We start from the raw sequence: 17453 nt of genomic DNA on the forward strand, positions 1-17453 counted from the left end.
CCATAACCCCCTTATATATAAAGATAACTAGTTCAGACCTGCTGGCTGTGTTTTCTTTTTGTTTCCAGACAGCAGCAGGGGAGAAGTTAATGGTGCTATGCTTGGTTGCAGTGTTTCTGTCATTGCTATCATACTCTGCAATTCCTTATTGTTATTTTCTGGCAAATCTGCTTCTCAGCAATACTTCCTTGGTAGAACCCCTTTGGGTATTTCAGTTTCAAGTTTGATCTAATTCACTCTTAGTAATAGGACATCACCTTGTGCTAGGTCAAAAGCACCTTCTTCTCTGCCATTTCATAAATGTTCTTATCCAAAGCAAATCAGGAGGGGGAAGCAGATATATCGGTAAGATAAAAGTAAACATTTAATGCCACTATAGTTTGATTTTTTTTTTTCCAGACATCATATTTTTGACAATGTTTCACACCTCAGATACCACAGAAGGGATATTTTTCTTTTTAGCCAGCAAACAATAAACTTTACAATTTTAATGGCAAAAGGCTCAATGCATTTGTTGACCAACTTGGAAATGGCTGTGACATCCAACATTTTGAACTTGTCCTCATGCTGTTCTTTCTTCTTCTTCTTTTTTTTTTTTTTTCCCATAAAATTTAGTTGATAAAGTATGGATATATCTACTACTGATACATCCTCTTCTGGAGTCGCCCATCGGTTTTGTATCCATTGTTTTGTCTCCTCCTTTAGCTCCATTTTATACTGTTGTTATAATGAGAAAGAACGTAGCCACAGACAGAGTGAAATGAATTTAGCAAACATACACTTCAATGCATAGCACTTAGATCAGCATTTCCAACCATGATGTGTAAATAAATTATAAAATACAAGCAACTCTATAAAACAAGAACATCCTGAGTTTACAAATAAATTATATCCTTCATACATAGAATATGATGTGGATGTTAGTAACCAGCAGTTTCAGCTATGGGAGGGGAAAAAAGTAAAACTTACTCAGGAAAGTTAGCAACTATGCATACATAAAATATATATATGTATGTGTGCTATATGTAAATATTCACACATACATATACAATAGAGAGGGTGAATACATCCATATTGATAGTATATAGAGATATGTAATATAGCTGAAACTGCCTCAAGCACCATTTTATTACCATTATTATAAAGTTTGCTCAATACTTGAGTAGGACCACTCAAAGTAAGATGGATTGGGTTGGGGATTATTTTTTTCCTGTCTGAGAGTTTTAAAGGTGGTGTTGAAATATCATGGATGTTACTATTTCACTTTCAGCACCTCCATTCTTTGTGCAATAATCACTCCCTTTATAAGCTTCAAAATGTCGTGTAAGTGAGACTGAGTCTGCTTTAGTGGGGCTGTTGGCAAATTCTGTATTGACTTCAATAGGGTCAAGATAAGAGTGCTACATTTTCAAGGCAAAATGATTCCTTTTCTTTTTCTTTTTTTTTTTTTTCTTTCTTTTTTTTTACGTTGCTTGAGAAGGAGAAAGAAGAAAAGATAAAGCCAATAATAAAATGGTTTATAATTTCCAAGAGCTGGTATGGAGGTTTAGATAACCCTGTGATGAGCACACAATAAATGCAAGAGCTAGAGATTATTACCTTTGCATTGACAAATCATTCACAGTTTTGTTTGCCATAGTTATTTGAAAGCCTATTTCAAATCTTGTAATAGCTAGCAACGTCCAGCCTTGTGTCTCCAAAAAGCGCTGGGTGTTGCCAACACAAAAGCCTGTGGAGTAACAAAATGAGGGCTAGAAGGACATGAGGATTAGGTAAGGTATGTCATGTCATCTATCCACAGTACTGAGAAATAGTGCCATCTCTTACTCCTATCATTATGCAGTGGTAGAAATTCTTTGATCTCTGAAGTGAGTTGGTGCATCCCTCATACTGTGTGACCATTCTCCCCATAGGAATGGGCAGCAGGGGGTCACTCCATCTCTGGTTTATGAGAACATTTGCTATAGTCAGTCCTCTGCAATGTGGAAACTTTTACATTACAATTTTAAGAACAATGAGGACTTGACAGAAAGCTCTATCTCACAGCTTTCAATGGACATGACCAGGTTACTTGCACCACGGAAAAGCACAAATTGTATTTAACAGTGATGATTGTGAGATCTCTTGCCTTCAACTTATGATACCCTGAAATACGTAGTGGTTCTTTTCTATTATTTTGACAGGCCTTAACATTTCAATGACAGCCTCTGCATGGGAACTGCAGAAACCCAGCTTTATAGGCTGAAGAACAGCAGGAATAAAGGCCCTTTGAAGGAAGTCTTCAAAAGTGTTTTGAGCATAAGTTTTCCCTGTGGTGTGGAATAAGTCAACTTCATCTTGGTGAGTGATAGGAGAAGGGTTTTAAAGGCAAACCCTGGAAGAAATGAATAGCAGTGTTGTTGCCATTTGTGACCAGTTATGCAATCTCCTCACAGTAATGTGTGTGGGGTGTCTCTGTCAGGCTATGCTCGTATGCATTTTTTTGTATGTATATACTGTCCTTTGGTTTTATCATTACTTTTAGCTCACTAGAAAAAACAAAAACACAGAAAATCACAAACATTTGTAAAAGGCAGTATTTGTCAGAAAGCCCATTTCCTTCAGCTGTCATAAAATCTGAATCCTACTCTATGGATAATAATGCCATTTTAAAATAAACCACATTATTGAGATAAATGGAAAAGAAAATATTTCTTTAAAGGACTAGATCTCTCCTAGAGCATACAGCTTTAGTAAAGAGCTAAGAAAGGACAGCTTGGGTATTAGTTTGTTGCCTGTCGTTCTGTGAAATAATACTTCTGATTGCTTAGATGTGAATGAATTGAGAAGAAGCCATTTTGATGCAAATACAAAGTATGGATGGTGGGAGAAAAGCCACAGGTAGCTATGACTAATGCACCATCAATTAGGGTTCTCCCACACCCTGAAGGGAAGCAGAGCTCTGGAGCTGCTGGTAAATGACCCAGGCTTTGGACTACTCCCAGCACTTGTGGGGATCAGTGGAATGGGTGCATTCAGATTGCAGCCAAACTCCCAAATCTGGGGCCTCAACTGAATTTGTGGTCATAGAGCAAGTTCTGCCCCTTGTAGAAATAACATTCAAGCACATTAAGATGAAAAAGTTTTCACAGTCAGGCCCAGAGTATTCAAGCAGTAGATCTGAACATAGCTATGGTAATGCAGATTAATGGCTGCTGCTCTGTAGTCATTGCAGAACATGATAATAAGGATATGTGGTCCTCCATTACATGAGAGAACAAAGATATAACCTTCACTTCTAATTGCATTAACATTGCTGTTTCCCACTAAAGTTGTTCCAGGGAAATAAGATTGATTTCTGAATATGCAAACAATTAAGGACTCCGCTCACATTGCTCTTGTATATTTTGGGTAACTTGATGACTTTTAATGAAATCAGGAATAAATCAGCATTATACTGGCAATTGCTAAAGGAATGGGACTTCGGGGGTGACCTGCAGGAGCATATGGGTCCTCTGTAAAATGCTGGCTACTATAGACATGATGTTTTCAATTATCTGTTTTGCAGATATTTTAAGTATAATAGAATAAATTCTAAAGTAAAAAGCAATTTTAACCAAGAAAATGTTTCACAGATGTCACATCTCCTCAAATTTACATTCCCCTGTATGCATTAAGCCACCACAATTCCCAAAAGTATAGATGCAGATTTTGAAATGCAGTGACAGAAAGTAAAAAAAAAGAGATGACTACTGATTTTAGGATACGAATGCTAGTACGAGACAGGAGTGTTATGTTGGATATTAGGAAACACTTCTTTACAGAAGGGTTGTGAAGCACTGGAATGGGCTCCCCAGGGAGGTGGTTGAGTCACCATCCCTGGATGTGTTTAAAAACTGTTTGGATGTGGTGCTCAGGGACATGATTTAGCAGAGGGTTGTTAGTTTGGGTAGTATGGTTAGGTCATGGTTGGACTCGATGATCTTTAAGGTCTTTTCCAATTTGAGTGCTTCTATATTTCTATGGTTCTATGATCCATTTAGCCCAATGATCACTTTCTAATAAATACTTTTTCTCAAATGCTTAAGCTGAAAGAAGGCAAAATGTAATTTCCTTTTGCATGACTAAGGTGGGGAATCTAATGTGGAGGAGTGACCAGGGAGGGAAGCAGAAGTAGAACAGACACAAGTGACAACCTGGGAAGCATACAGGGCTACCTGGGGACACAGATGAGTGAAAGATGGGAGCTGCTGGGAAAGCTTCTTTTCTGTGTATGTGACCTGACAGCATGAATCTGGGACTCTACATGACTGAATCCACAAAAGAAGACATGCTCCATATCCCCAAGGTACTGGGTCTTCATCCAGCACAGAACTGCAGAGGCAATTGCCATGGCTCTGTAGAACTGTACAAGAATCATGGGAATCTATGGAGAAGAGATGCCCCAACAGAACCAATACATAACAAGCATCACTAAAATCATTACAAAGAGAAACAAACCAGAGAAATTGCACTGTTTCCTCGGTATTTCTGTGGATTTTTTTTCACTGGTAGTTGATACTTGGCATACTGTAAAATGGCATTAATATGATGATGATGCAGGTAAAGAGCTATATATAGGAACAATAAATTGATGAATTGATGCATACTGAGTATATGTCAAATGCTGGCCTTACTTTCTGATAACCAACAGGAAGGTCACACAAGGGTATGTGAGAGAATCGTTTTGTGAATTATTTCAATGTAAAAGAAGAAAGCTATAGAAGAATTATTTATGCTCATATGTAATTAACATGCAAACTTCACACACTTGTTTAAGTAACACAAAGGATGGTCCTCCCCACATACTGTTTTATAGATAAAGATGCAAATAAGTAGAATATCTTGTTGTTCACTGAGGCCCAGACCCTCATTCTTTTTATCACAGAATCACAGAATGATTTGGACTGGGAGGGACCTTAAAGATCACGCAGTTCCAACCCCCCCACCCCCACACCATGAGCAGGGTTGTCACCCACCAGATGATGTCACCCACTGATGTCAATGTGACTTTTGTCATAGTTCAAATAAGGGAGTGCTGATTAGGAAAACATCATAATCATCATGCCTGAATTACTAGATCTGCTTGCTCATTACTGCTGCTTATTTCTGGACTAGGTGAGTTGAACAGAACCTGCAGGTATGTCTGGGCCAGGGACATAAGGAAGGCAAAGTTAAACTTTATCAGTTGTGGAATCAAGAAAGAAAAATTAATCATTCATTTTTGAACTGACAAGCATGGGAGCCCTCACCCTGAAGAGTAATTTTCCATTGAGTTGTTAGTCCCAGAAAAAGGGGTTGGGATAAAAGTACCTTCTCATCACTAGCTCTAGCCAGTAAAAAGGTAAAAGTATATGAAAAAGAAAGCATGTTATGGGGGCTTAATCAAATGCAAAAGGTACTTACTTCACCATAATATCACCTCTCCTCCCTCACACACTGTAGAACTTGTAGGTTAGGAAAATCACTGTGCCCTCTAACACTTAAGATTTTACAGAAGAACATATAAGCAAACCTTTCTCACTGTTAGAAACATTTGTGTGTCATCTGGGAAGCCAAATTTCTCTTTGAGTGGCCTTACTCCGTTAACAACAAAAGACAGTTAACATTTATTCATATGTTGTACTGATTAGGAAATATTTCTACAAACACAAGTTACTTAGAAACAGCAAGTCTGAAACAGGAGAAAACACCAAGAGAAAAACAAGCTGTAAGTACATTTCAAAAGTGTGTTTTGTTTTTTTTTTTTTCCTTTTTCATCTTTTGACTAGCACCATCTGTACACAAGAAAGTATGAACATAAATGTTTGGATAATAAAGATTTGCAAGGCACTTGAACAGTCTTTCTGGATAGGATTTCTTCTAATGAACCTCTCAAGTGGAAGTCCTATAACCACCTTCCCTCCTCCCTCAGCTAATGCAGGGAAATAAGTCTCTTCTGCCAGCAGTTCTTATTTACAGACATGTCCTTATAGGTTCCTCAAAGTGCTCTTTTAGGCTAAGAGAATCAACATCCTTCTATCTCCATTTTTTCATGCATGTCCTGTTATTTTTTAATACTACTCTTCTGTATAGTAAAGCAAATCTCTCATACACACAGTTGAGACTTGACTCCAACCTTCATCCTCATTCTGTTGTCTTTGGGATGCTATTCAGAAGGGAAAAGGAGGATGGCAGAGATGTGCATTGAAATTCTCTTGAGGTTCGCTCTTTATCTGCGTCTAGAGGTGATGTCAAAACAGGTGATCATCATGAGATGAGCCTTGCAGAAGTTGACACGGTTTTCCAAACGTTCAGTTACACACTCCAGGGCTTCCAGGTATTCCAGAGAATCCAGCTCAAATACCTGCTCCAGATCGACTGTAAGAAAGAAAATAATAGAAAAAGCATAAAAAATCCAGCACTAGTTGCTGAGAGAGATGGATCCAATTCAAGCCTTCAAGAACATTTGTACTGTACACAATGTTATCTTTTGCTTCCCACTGTCTGCGAAAATTGTGTGTATTATTTAATGGCTATTAAAATGGCTTGTCAGTGAAATTACTGTTAAGATTGCACAAAATATTTTCTTGAGTAATATGTTTTGCCATCCTCTCCAGAGCAGCAGATGAGTTTTGCCACATTCCATCTTCCCCTCTGGAAAGCCAATAGAACTGCTCCTCCAGCAACCACATGGCTCACTGTAAATAAACCAGGTGGGAACAAAACGCCTGTGGGTTTAAGGCTAACATTTGCTCTCACGGGGAACCTGCAAGTTAAGCATGATGGAGAAATTCATCAGTGTAGTGTAAAACTGGCCTAATTGATTTTAACCATTTCCGTCGGTTTTGTTTCCATTCAGAGCTTGCTTTAGCATCATGCATTTATATGATATGTATTGACTCTCTCATGTGTTCTTCTGACCAAAAAAGAGTTTTATGTAAGTTCTCTGCTGAATTCATAACTTAGAAACTATCCTCCAACTTCCTTGCTTGTCACACCTCTCCCTGTTCCGGGCAATTCTCACTAGCTTGTTCAAGAGTGTTATCGGAAGGTGTGTACATCACACTACCATAGATTCCCTTTTGCTGCCAGAGACAGCTGGCAGCTGCTTCCATGGAAGCTGTGTGGAAACTGTGATCTTAGCCAACACTTCACATCTCATCTAAGCCCTGTAGTCTGTGCTATCCTCGAGGCTTCCTGAATTTATTACACTGGAATCAGAAGCAAAGGCATCACACATCAGTATGTGAATGGCAATGTGTGGTTGTTGTGGTTTGGTGACTTCTGTCACCAGTATTCCACAACATAACATCATGCAGAACAGTGGCAGTTAAAGAGTCCATGTTCTGGTTCCGTGTTACTGCCACTCTGGGTTCCCAGAGGGGAGGGGCAGCAACCCCAGAGGACTTGGTGCGAGGAGGAAGCAGGGTGGGACTCCGGACTGGACCCCAGACACTTTCTGCCTCCGGCCGTTCTCAGCTCACCAGTGAGCAAAGCACGTGCCTCCCTTGCACTGCTGTGGTTTGACTCCTATTTTGGGTGCTCTCATCTCTCTCATTTGTTTGATTTGGTTACATTTAGTAAATTCCAGTTCCTCTTCAGATCATTGCCGTTGTGTTTTCTCTTTGTTAGAATGATCTGCTGGCTCTCCATTTTTCCACCTCTCCTGAAAAACATGGCTCGGGGCTGGCCAGGTCGTTTGGCAAAGTTCTTTCCTTTTTTGTCCCCTTTGCTCCTCTCTCTCCTTTTTCTTTTCCTGGGGCCCGTGCCCTCCTGTCACAGACTTACATCTAGGGGTTACCCTATGACAATGGCCAAAAACCAATGTACAAATCTCTGGTCTTTAAATCTGTCTTTTCTGCCTTATATTGTGGTTGTTTTGTAGGGCGTACAAATCTAGTGTTAACTTACTTATGACAGTTGTCTAGGGAAGAGTTAGAACACAGCACCCAACCTGCTTTTACCCCATGCAATTATCATTAAACGAAACCACCAAACAAACAACCCCTTGGATATGATTTTCTTTTTTCTTTTTTCTTTTTTTTGAGAGTTCTTTAACACAAGTTCCTCTGTTCACTAACACTAAAAATGCTGTACAGTTACTGCAGTGTGCTTTTTCCTTCAAGGTGTTGAGGTTCTGCATCTCAATGTGAATGCCCTCTAAGGTCTGAACTTTACACATCTGCAGTTATGAAAAATGGGCCAAATTCATTCTTCATTTAAGTGCACCGGTGCCAAGGGACAAGTTTGTTCTGCAGTGTTACTTTGTGGTAGAAGAGTAGATTTATAATATTGCTCAGTGATCTGAGAACAAGAAAATAAATATCTATCTCATTTTTGGAATCTGTGAGCTGAAAGATGTGAACGAAAATCTACCCATGGCAATATTCACCATTACAACGCTGTACCGTTTTAGCATTCAGCTTTCAGGCAAAAAGGATTGTTCAGTTCTATCATCAAGATTTAGTAAGAATTACTGGGACTAGCTCTAGAAATACGGTCAACCTAAATTTTGTCCTTAGGTCATATGTCAGCTCATTTCAGTCTACAAACACAGTAGCATGCATCTCAATCTTAGCAAACCTTTCTACTTCCCTTCCTCACAGTGAAATAAAGCAAAGGAAACCTATAAGTTCAAGCAATAAACAATATGTTCTTACATTCGCTGAGCCATTTATTAGGATCCAGCATCAGGTACTGTTTGGTCACCTCCAGTTCTCTCATTAACCACTCGTACTTGGCCTTGACCTCAGCAATTCTCTGCTGGCGATGCTCCAGGATTTTCAGCTTGGCATTGAAACATATCACTTCCTGCCATCCAGGAAAAATGAGCAGGGAAAGAACAAGTGAAGAGGAGAAGAAATACCCAGATCCATTCAGCAAAACCATCTTCCAAACAGTAATACTAACAGTGAGACATTTACTCTGGAAGCATATGAATTACTGCACAAAATATCATCTGTTTTATTTTTATTGTGTTGATTATTTCAATGCTTTTGATCAGTGAGCTTTGGACTCTTTGCAATTCTATTTAATAGTAAACAGTAATAAATAACACCACACAGCATCTTGAAATCAGAATTAACTGCAGCAAAACATTTCTGGTTTTTGTCAACAGAAGTTTGGCTGAGAAAAAACTAAACTCTTGGGAAAAGGAAATCCATTGCTTGGTGTGTTAAAATCCTCGATACATTTCTGCTTGGTGTGTAAGAAATGCAGCAGTCATGTCATCAAATAAAAAAACTGGTAGCAATATGGAATTCTAAAAATTCCTAAAGAAAAAGACGATGTTGGTGTGAAAAGTTCCATCAATTCATCATCATTAAAAATGAAAAAATACATCTTTAAAGACAAGGGGCACTGTAACAGCACAGGCTGCAGTGCTGTCTGGATGCACTCCTGTTGGCCTCATATGATTTCTAAGTGTGGCACTCATCAAGATGTGCAGTAAGTGAAGCCACAGTGAGGGCTGGCAATCATAACCAGTCTGGGGGCAGCTCCACTACCAGAATTAAACACCTCAAGCCTGTGCTAGTGCCTCAACAGTGCTATATCTTCTGTTCTGTAGGCAAATCTGCTGTGTGAAACAAGCCTAGCAGAAACACCACCCCAAGCAGTGATGTTTTTCTCCAGGTAAAACTGTATCAGATGACACCACCACCAGCAACCTGAACTGAATGACAGGAGGCTAGGAAGGAAAAAATGCCTTAAAATTACAATAAAGCTCATATACACAGTTATTGTAAAAAGACCAACTTCAGATACTCTTCATGACTGAACTTGTCAAGAGCTGGTCTTTACAATTCTCCAACTTTTCTTTAAGTTTTGCAGGGTGAGGTTGGCAGGAGAAGCTTTGCTATTCTGGAAACAGTATCATCAAAGCACTTGTGGCACCACTGCTGCATAGAAAGATAGATAGATAGATAGATAGATAGATAGATAGATAGATAGATAGATAGATAGATAGATAGATAGATAGATGTGAAGAGCTGCTGGAGCACACGAGTCACCAAGACTATTAGCAAGGACAAAAATACAAGAGACCAATGTCTGTTAGCTGTTACTGAAGGAGGCATAACTTGAGTTACAACTGGTCTTAAATGAGATACAAGTTTTGCTGCCCATTGAGTTAACCATGTATAATACTACACAGTTCTGACTGCTGTCCTATGAATTGCACATTTGATCTGAATTCCCCTCTCCAAGAGGAGACAGACAGCACATAAGGATCTCACTCACCTTGCTGTCTCCTCCTCGTCGCCTCTGGAGTCTCTCCACATCATCTATCTCATAGACTTTGATCTCAAAGGGCTCCCCCAGCCCCCTCTGTGCACTTCGCAGGGGCCCATCCACCCAGCGGACCCCAGGGTTGTTGGCAGGCTTCCTCGCTGGGGAGGCAGTGTCAAGTGATAAAGCTGGAATAAGCCTCCGTCTCTGTGAGCCTGCAAATGCAGAAATCACCGTGTTGTGTTAGCACAGTTAGATATGATACTCAGAGGGCAAACGTACCCTAAAGCTTCTGGAGGTTGCATCTGCTTCCATTAGCTCAGGTCTCAGAATGTACAGGTATAATGCCAGCGGGCCAGAGCATCAGGTGATATCTGGTCTGGCTTTGCTATCCTCTCTCTTCACTGGTGCTAGTTTTTACAGCCTACTTATAAGCCATCAGCCAGCCTCTCCACAGCCCATCTCTAGGGGAGGTATGGTCATACTGTTTCCATTGTTGTTGGTGGTTTTTTCCTATAGTAGCATGAAAAAGCACTTTGATGCCCAAGTTCCTCTGCTACACAGGAACTACTACAGCAACACTTAGTCCTTGGCACAGCACCACTCTGGAGTGGCCAGGGCAGCAAAACCACTAGCAAGGACAAAATGCCTGCAGTATGTATGTATGTATAAACTCAGCAATTGCCACAGAATTGAATTAGCCTCTTTTCAGTTCAGTATGGTATTTTTTCTAAAACATTCCTCACTTACACGCATAGCCTAGTGCTGGCTAAGGGCAAGGCTGCAGCAGTAACAGCTGACTGGCAGAAGGATTAGTCACTGTGTCTGCGTCAATAGCTCTGCTTTATGATACCAGTACAGTGGATGGGAGCACTGCAATAGCAGAATATTTACCATGGTTGATAAAGCCTAGCCATATGGAATGCATCTGCCATGTGAGTTGCCAAGTCAGGGCCTCAGGTAAAGCAAGGGAGAAAAAGCACATCACTGGCCTGATGGCAGCAGTAGGGAAGTTGAGCATATGGTTTGTTGGGAGAAAGAACAGACATGTGCAAGAAAAAAACAGAAAACAACCGGTTACGTTTCCCCGCTCAGTTTAGTTCAATCAGAGCAGTAGCTGCGTTACAGACAAAATAAAAGGGTTTGTAGCCGACACCGTCTCTCCTAGGAGACATCAGGGATACAGGGGATGGGAGAAACAAAAACAAAAGCCAAAGCCAGCAAGTCTACATGAAACTATCAACTGACTCTCTTGGCTGCAAGAACAAAACTGATGCCAGAAGGGAGGGGATGCAAAATGATCATGCAAATTTTATTTTAAAAACAAGATAAAATCATCTAAAGGAATCCTTAGCACTGTATTCATTGAAACTTGAATGTGTACAGCTTCAAAAGTCTGCCAACTTCACACGCCAATGAAAATTAAAACAATGTTTGGATTTGCAAGTATCCAGCATCGGTTTCATTCATGGGTATCTATATCTCAGCTGACAACTTTGTGAACTATCATTGCTTTGTGAGTGCAGCAGTCTGTGCTAGAAACCAACAGCTAGTAATCAGCAATTAACCCGTAAATGCTAGCTTTAACATGGAGGAGAATGCACTGTCTTGCTGCCTATCTGCGAACAGAGCTTTTATTCCAGTGCATCCAAAAGAACTCCCTGCAAGAAAAGGAGAGCAAAGCCAAGTCATGCAAACAGGCAGCCCTTTTGTACCAAATGGCCTCAGCCCTGACCTGCCCATCCTGTCACATTCATCATACTTGTGCTTCTAATCAAACTGCAGCCCAGCAAATGAGCCCATGCCAGAACAAATGAAGCCTTACAAATAGTAGCAAGCACAAGTTTTTTTTAGACCTTTTGAAACACCACTGGAAGTCAATGTCAGCATAGCTAACAATTGGCAACAACAACAGAGAAGTAGTTTGGGAAGGCACCAACAAAGTGCTGTATTGAGGCTGACTGTCATCAACGATGCCAGAGAGAGGCAACTGAAGGGCAAGAGCAACTGTGTGTATGAAGGGAGATGAGATGGGCTGGCAGACCATTACTATTTGCTGCATGCAAGAGGTCCTGCAAAGGGCTCAGCCCTCCTGAGAAATAAGCCCTCTGCTTGCTTTGCTGTGAATGGCTCTAAGTTCATTTCAAGTTGCGATGAGACCAAAAAGATTTAGGCACTAACTACTTCTAAAAGCACTTTTTGTCAGGGTTTTGCTCTTGGCCTCTCAGAGGAGTAGTCTGAGTGTGAAAGCAACCTCTTTCCTACCTTTGCTGCTCCTCAGCTTTTAGAGGCAGCAGTTCCCTTGGAGATGCAAAAATTCTGATTGCCATGAGGACACCACCAGGCTCTTACTTGGAGCAAAGCGAAACACATGTCACTGGAGTATTAATTACAGTAAATGTTTTTGCATTGCATTTCTATTCATACCCGTTTAGCTGAATGACCAGAAGCCTGGGGTCTAGAAGGAGAGCACCAGCATGAGACTGTCTAAGAGGCCATATCCTTCAGTGAAGAGATAGAGACCACAGCTGTGGCAAGACATACACTAGCATAAGCTCATCTGCATAGCCTCTGGGTTTTGCCCCCATCACAGACAGGCAGTAAGTCAAGGCTGAGCTGTCAGGCAGAGCATTGCATGTTTGCAGGAATGCAAAACTGAATCTAGTTATTTAAAATATACACTGATCAGTAGGCTGCTTTTTAGCCCAGGTACAGAAAATAACTGTGTTGTCTGACAGGAGACTCCTGCCACTGACTCCTCCATTCAGTCTCTGCTTTTCTGATTTCATATTACTTGGGATCAGCCAGGAGATACAGCCTAAGCAGTGCCACAGAGCAGCTGACAGCTTCCTCATCCATATCAACACACAGAGACAACCAACTGCTAAAATGAATGCAGTTTTCCAAGTCTCAAGCTTAGCTTCAGCACGAATTACCACACTGTGAAACAGCCCTGAAAATGCCTAGAATACAGCAGATCGGTTTTCTACTTTGAACAATTGGTTAAGGTCCGGCAGGTTCAGCTCTGCCAAAGACCAGACAGGGTTTAATTAAGATAAAAGGAGCAACAGAGGAGTGAATGCGTGCAGTGTGAAAGTGGATCTGGCTGAAGAGCGGCACTGAAGCTACAACGCACTGCAGCGCAGATATGTCCAGAGGAGCCTTCATCTTTAAAGTATTAGAAACACAGACCAAGCTAGCTAAGTCTGGAAGGGTAACTTCAAGGATAAGAAGACTCACTGACCTCAGCAAAACTCCCAACTCCATAAGGGCATGTGCTCATAAAAGCATCTGTTAACCATGGCAGAACCCCTAAGAAAGCTGATTTTGTATAACTACTGTATATTTTGTGACTAGAAAGCGATATTTCTATTGCTTTCTAAGAACATAATCCAGTTGGAGCATCTTTTATGTGGAAAAGGTAAAAGCAAAAAGCATATAGAACCATAGAATTACTCTGGTTGGCAGAGACCTTAAAGATCATCAAGTTCAACTGCAACCTAACCATACTACCCTAACTCTAACAACCCTCCTCTAAATCACTAAATGCCAAATACCCACAAAAAGGAGCATGATGCATATCTCTTCTGTGGGAATACAAGGACTTGTATAGCTGCTCTGTAAAGTCCTTCTTGTATTCCCACACTCTTCAAAGCGGGATGCATCTGAATGGGATGCAAAACAATCACTGCCCCTGGAATTTCAAGTTGTTGAAGATGAAACTGTAATTTGATACTGTATAATTCCAGAAGTTTATAGTGTGATCTTAAAAGCAGCATGCATAGCCAAAGCTATTCTCACTGCATTACATGCTTGTGGAGGTAAAACTGCCACTGTGTGCAGATCTTGGTCAGCATTTTGTTGTTTGTTTGTTTGTTTGTTTCTCACTAGAAAGTCCATACAAGCATGATTACAAAAACCTAATCTTGGCTAAGGAGAGCAGTACCCCTGAGCCAACATCATTCCTTTCGTAGCTTCACTTCCAAGGAAAAGTAGCAACAACCTCCACTCAGATTGTTTGCTGACTGGCAAAGATCATTTGTCTGTTCCTCCTGCTGCTCTTCCCTGTCCAACAATAAGGCTGCTGCTTTGTTTGAGCTGAAGATGCTATGCTGACTTCTCTCTTTCACATTTCCTACAGGGTCTGCCCTCATGGGCAATTATCCATGACTGAATCAACTCCTCCCATTTCCTTTGACCTCCCACCTCCTAGTTTATTTTACAGTGCCCTTTTCTCAGTGAAGAGATCAGCTACTCATTCCTCCTTGAATTTTTATACCATTTGTGCAATGCTAAAATCCTCCCCCAGTTCCTCAAGTCATTGCCAGTGTTTTCCAGTGGAAAGTTGTTGTGATGGCATGAAGGCTTCATCAGAAATATTTAGGGTGCCCACCCCGAGGTTAGTACTGCAATCAGTAAAGAATCCTGGCATTTATTGCCAGAAAATCTAAATTCCATTTGCTCATCCTGGCAATTCAGATTGCACCTGAAGAGCTGGAAAATAGAACGCCAATGGGATTTGTCATTAAGAATAGAGTCTTCTATGACCACCTCCCCATTAAACAATTCAGCCCTTATTCAGTGTTGGCTTGTATGCAATCCTGCCATTGCAAATCAGTAAAGGAGTACAAGGACACTTGGGGCTCGACAGAACTGCTTGCTGTATGCAGGAATAAAGCAACCCTTATTTATAATTTTCCATTCACAGCTACACTAGACATGTTGTTTCTGTCTATCTAAGGAACCTCTATATGTATATATACATATAGACATACACATATATGTCTATGTATAACAAATATGCTGGAGGTACAGCCTACGTCTAATTTTTTTCTACCCATCCTGTTCAGTTTTAACCATATTTCTTGAATTACCATCTCACTTTAAAAGGAGTCTTTCAGGGCATTTTATAGCTGGTGAATGAACACTGCTGAAACCAGATGAGGAAGCAGCCCTCCTGCGGTGTGGCAGGTTGACAAGTAATCTGGGAGACGCTTCAGGGAAGATGTACATCATGGAGGCTGCGCTTTCTGCACCCTCAATCCCTAGCAAAAAAACAACCAGAGTCTTTTCTACATCTTTATCTCCTTTTGCTCTGGATTTTGGTTTTTCATGCATTTCTCAGCATTGGGGTGTTACTTAAAGAGCTGGTTACTGTTACTGCAGTTCTGTGCTAAATGCCTGTGCTGCTACTGGCTTGGCCGGCAAAGACAGAGGACAGAGAAGGAATGGGCTCTGCAGCCCCAGCATTAGATCATGATGGGACAGTGGTAGAGGCATTCCTATGAGCTTATTCTGTGGCAGCGTAAGAAGCAGGTTTTATTTACACTCAGCGTAATGGCGTGCGACTCAGTCATGCATGTTACATGGAGCCTTCACTGTGCACAATAGCCTGCTGCCATTTCCTCTATTAAATCATTCCTATGTTCATGTGGCTGAAAGCTCAGTGCTGGCATGCAGTAGTCAAGCGTGTAAAAAATGATTACTCTGATCCCTTTCAACACAGATTTGCTGCATGAAATGGCCTCGCATTGACCTGGGAAAATCAATGCTGTTGTTTTAATGAACAAAAAAAAAGTGGAGCTGAAGCCCACACTGCCCCTCCTCTTGCTCTCCCAGCCAGCAGTCATATGCATAAAGGGGTCACCTGCAAGCAAACAACATCTTGCTGTATGGCTCTAACATCCTTTGTCATGGTAAGGGTATAATGCAGGATATCAATTAGCTATCGTCAATTGTAAGCAAGTTAAAGTGGAAATGCTGGAGAAGACTTACAGCTTTGTGATACAAAGGGCAATTTTCAGCTACCCAGTGCCTTAGGCAGTCTAAACATGAACCAAATTCCTTTTCACTTGGATTCAGCACAAAAAAAGCTCAGATTCTTATTCTTGGTGGTTTGTTTCAGCATTATCATTTTGGCCATGTTTCAAAACATGTTGCTTTGTAATACTGGTTGGAGATGGACTTCCATAATTTACAGACCCCAGATTCAGCCCCTGGCTTTTTCTGCTGCTTTCATGGACTGGGTTAACTGCTTCCAGAGAGGCAGTGTGTGTGAATATGGAGTTATCATGGCTTTCCAGGAAATCTGAAATCTCCATCTTTAAAACCAACCCAGCAGTGAAATCTAGAGCACAGAGGTAAGAGCAAAACAGGCGCTCTAATTGCAGATAATTACTGTCATGTTTTAACAGTCTGTCTTTTTATGAAAGTGTTTAAAATCATGTAGCAATTTGTTCTACTTTGGTAGCAAAACTCAGAACTGCAAAAGAGCCGCAAGGAGTCATGAAACTTTACTGCAAAAGCAATAAACTGCTGCAGCAAGAAACTTTAATTATCTATAGGCAGACAGGTTCTCTGTGCAAAGAAGATTAAAGCACAGACACACACACACACAGAGGCAAATCCTATCCCAGACAGGTAGGAGCATGGTCCCGCAGATGCTGGGAAATACAACTGCAGCTCAGGGCACACATTCAAACATCAGAAAACCAGCATTTGGAGACCTTGGCTTTCCAGAGTCTTGTTCAGTCTTGGCCTTACCAACAACAGCATCCCTTAGTTTTTTGTTTCTCAATGCTTTGTGACAGTGTTCTGGAAGGCTAAAGTGGCCCAGAGCAACCCCATATAGAAGCCCTCTACAAGAACTCTCTCCTCTGGGCCTTGACTTTTTTTTGGCAGTGCCTCCTTCCCACATGAGCCACCTCTTTTTCCCATGTCTTTGACCTTCACCTTTATGCCATGTTGCACTGCATACTGGCTGCTCCTCTGGCCTGCCTGGACAGATAGCACAGACCTGCATACTTTACCCTTCTGCCATCAGCTCTGACAAACCTCAACTGGGGCACAGAAATCAAAGGAGAGACCCTCCCCAGCAGAGGAGGCTCCGGACTCAGCAGAGTGAAGCAGGCAATGATACACAACAGTCCCTATGCCTCACCACATGTCATATATACTGGGGCTCCCTCAGGCACCTGAGCCTGCTCCCAAAAGGAGCAGCAAAGCAAACAGCCTCAGGAACATCCCTACATTTTCCACTGAAAGCTTTATCTTGTAACACGTTGTCCCAGAGCCCTTCCCATTCTGCCATCCCCAGGGGAGGCCTCCCGGCAGATCTGGCAGTCCTGAGTTCTCTGTAAGATAGGGCAAAAAGCGCGAACAAGGCATTTGAGCACATTGTGTGGGAATACAATTGGCCTGGCTATGCTGAGTAAATCTAATTAAAG

At 41.3% G+C, this 17453-nt stretch overlaps 1 protein-coding gene across 3 annotated transcripts in view; it reads right to left on the reverse strand.

Moving 5' to 3' along the window:
* Positions 1 to 1426: 1426 nt before the first annotated feature.
* The window catches only part of KIF26B (kinesin family member 26B), a 253708-nt gene continuing 237681 nt past the window's right edge, over positions 1427 to 17453 (reverse strand). For all 3 annotated transcript variants that reach the window (XM_015857747.3, XM_085543309.1, XM_085543308.1), the window contains 3 exons: positions 10240 to 10442; positions 8661 to 8811; positions 1427 to 6378 (listed from right to left, as the gene is read on the reverse strand). In XM_015857747.3, coding sequence (XP_015713233.2) covers positions 6230 to 6378; positions 8661 to 8811; positions 10240 to 10442 — 503 coding nt within the window. In that variant the 3' untranslated portion in view covers positions 1427 to 6229. The remainder of the gene's footprint in view (positions 6379 to 8660; positions 8812 to 10239; positions 10443 to 17453) is intronic.

This window comes from Coturnix japonica, chromosome 3, assembly GCF_054131305.1.
Source record: "Coturnix japonica strain WE chromosome 3, WE-NBRP24, whole genome shotgun sequence".
Classification (NCBI taxonomy): domain Eukaryota; kingdom Metazoa; phylum Chordata; class Aves; order Galliformes; family Phasianidae; genus Coturnix; species Coturnix japonica.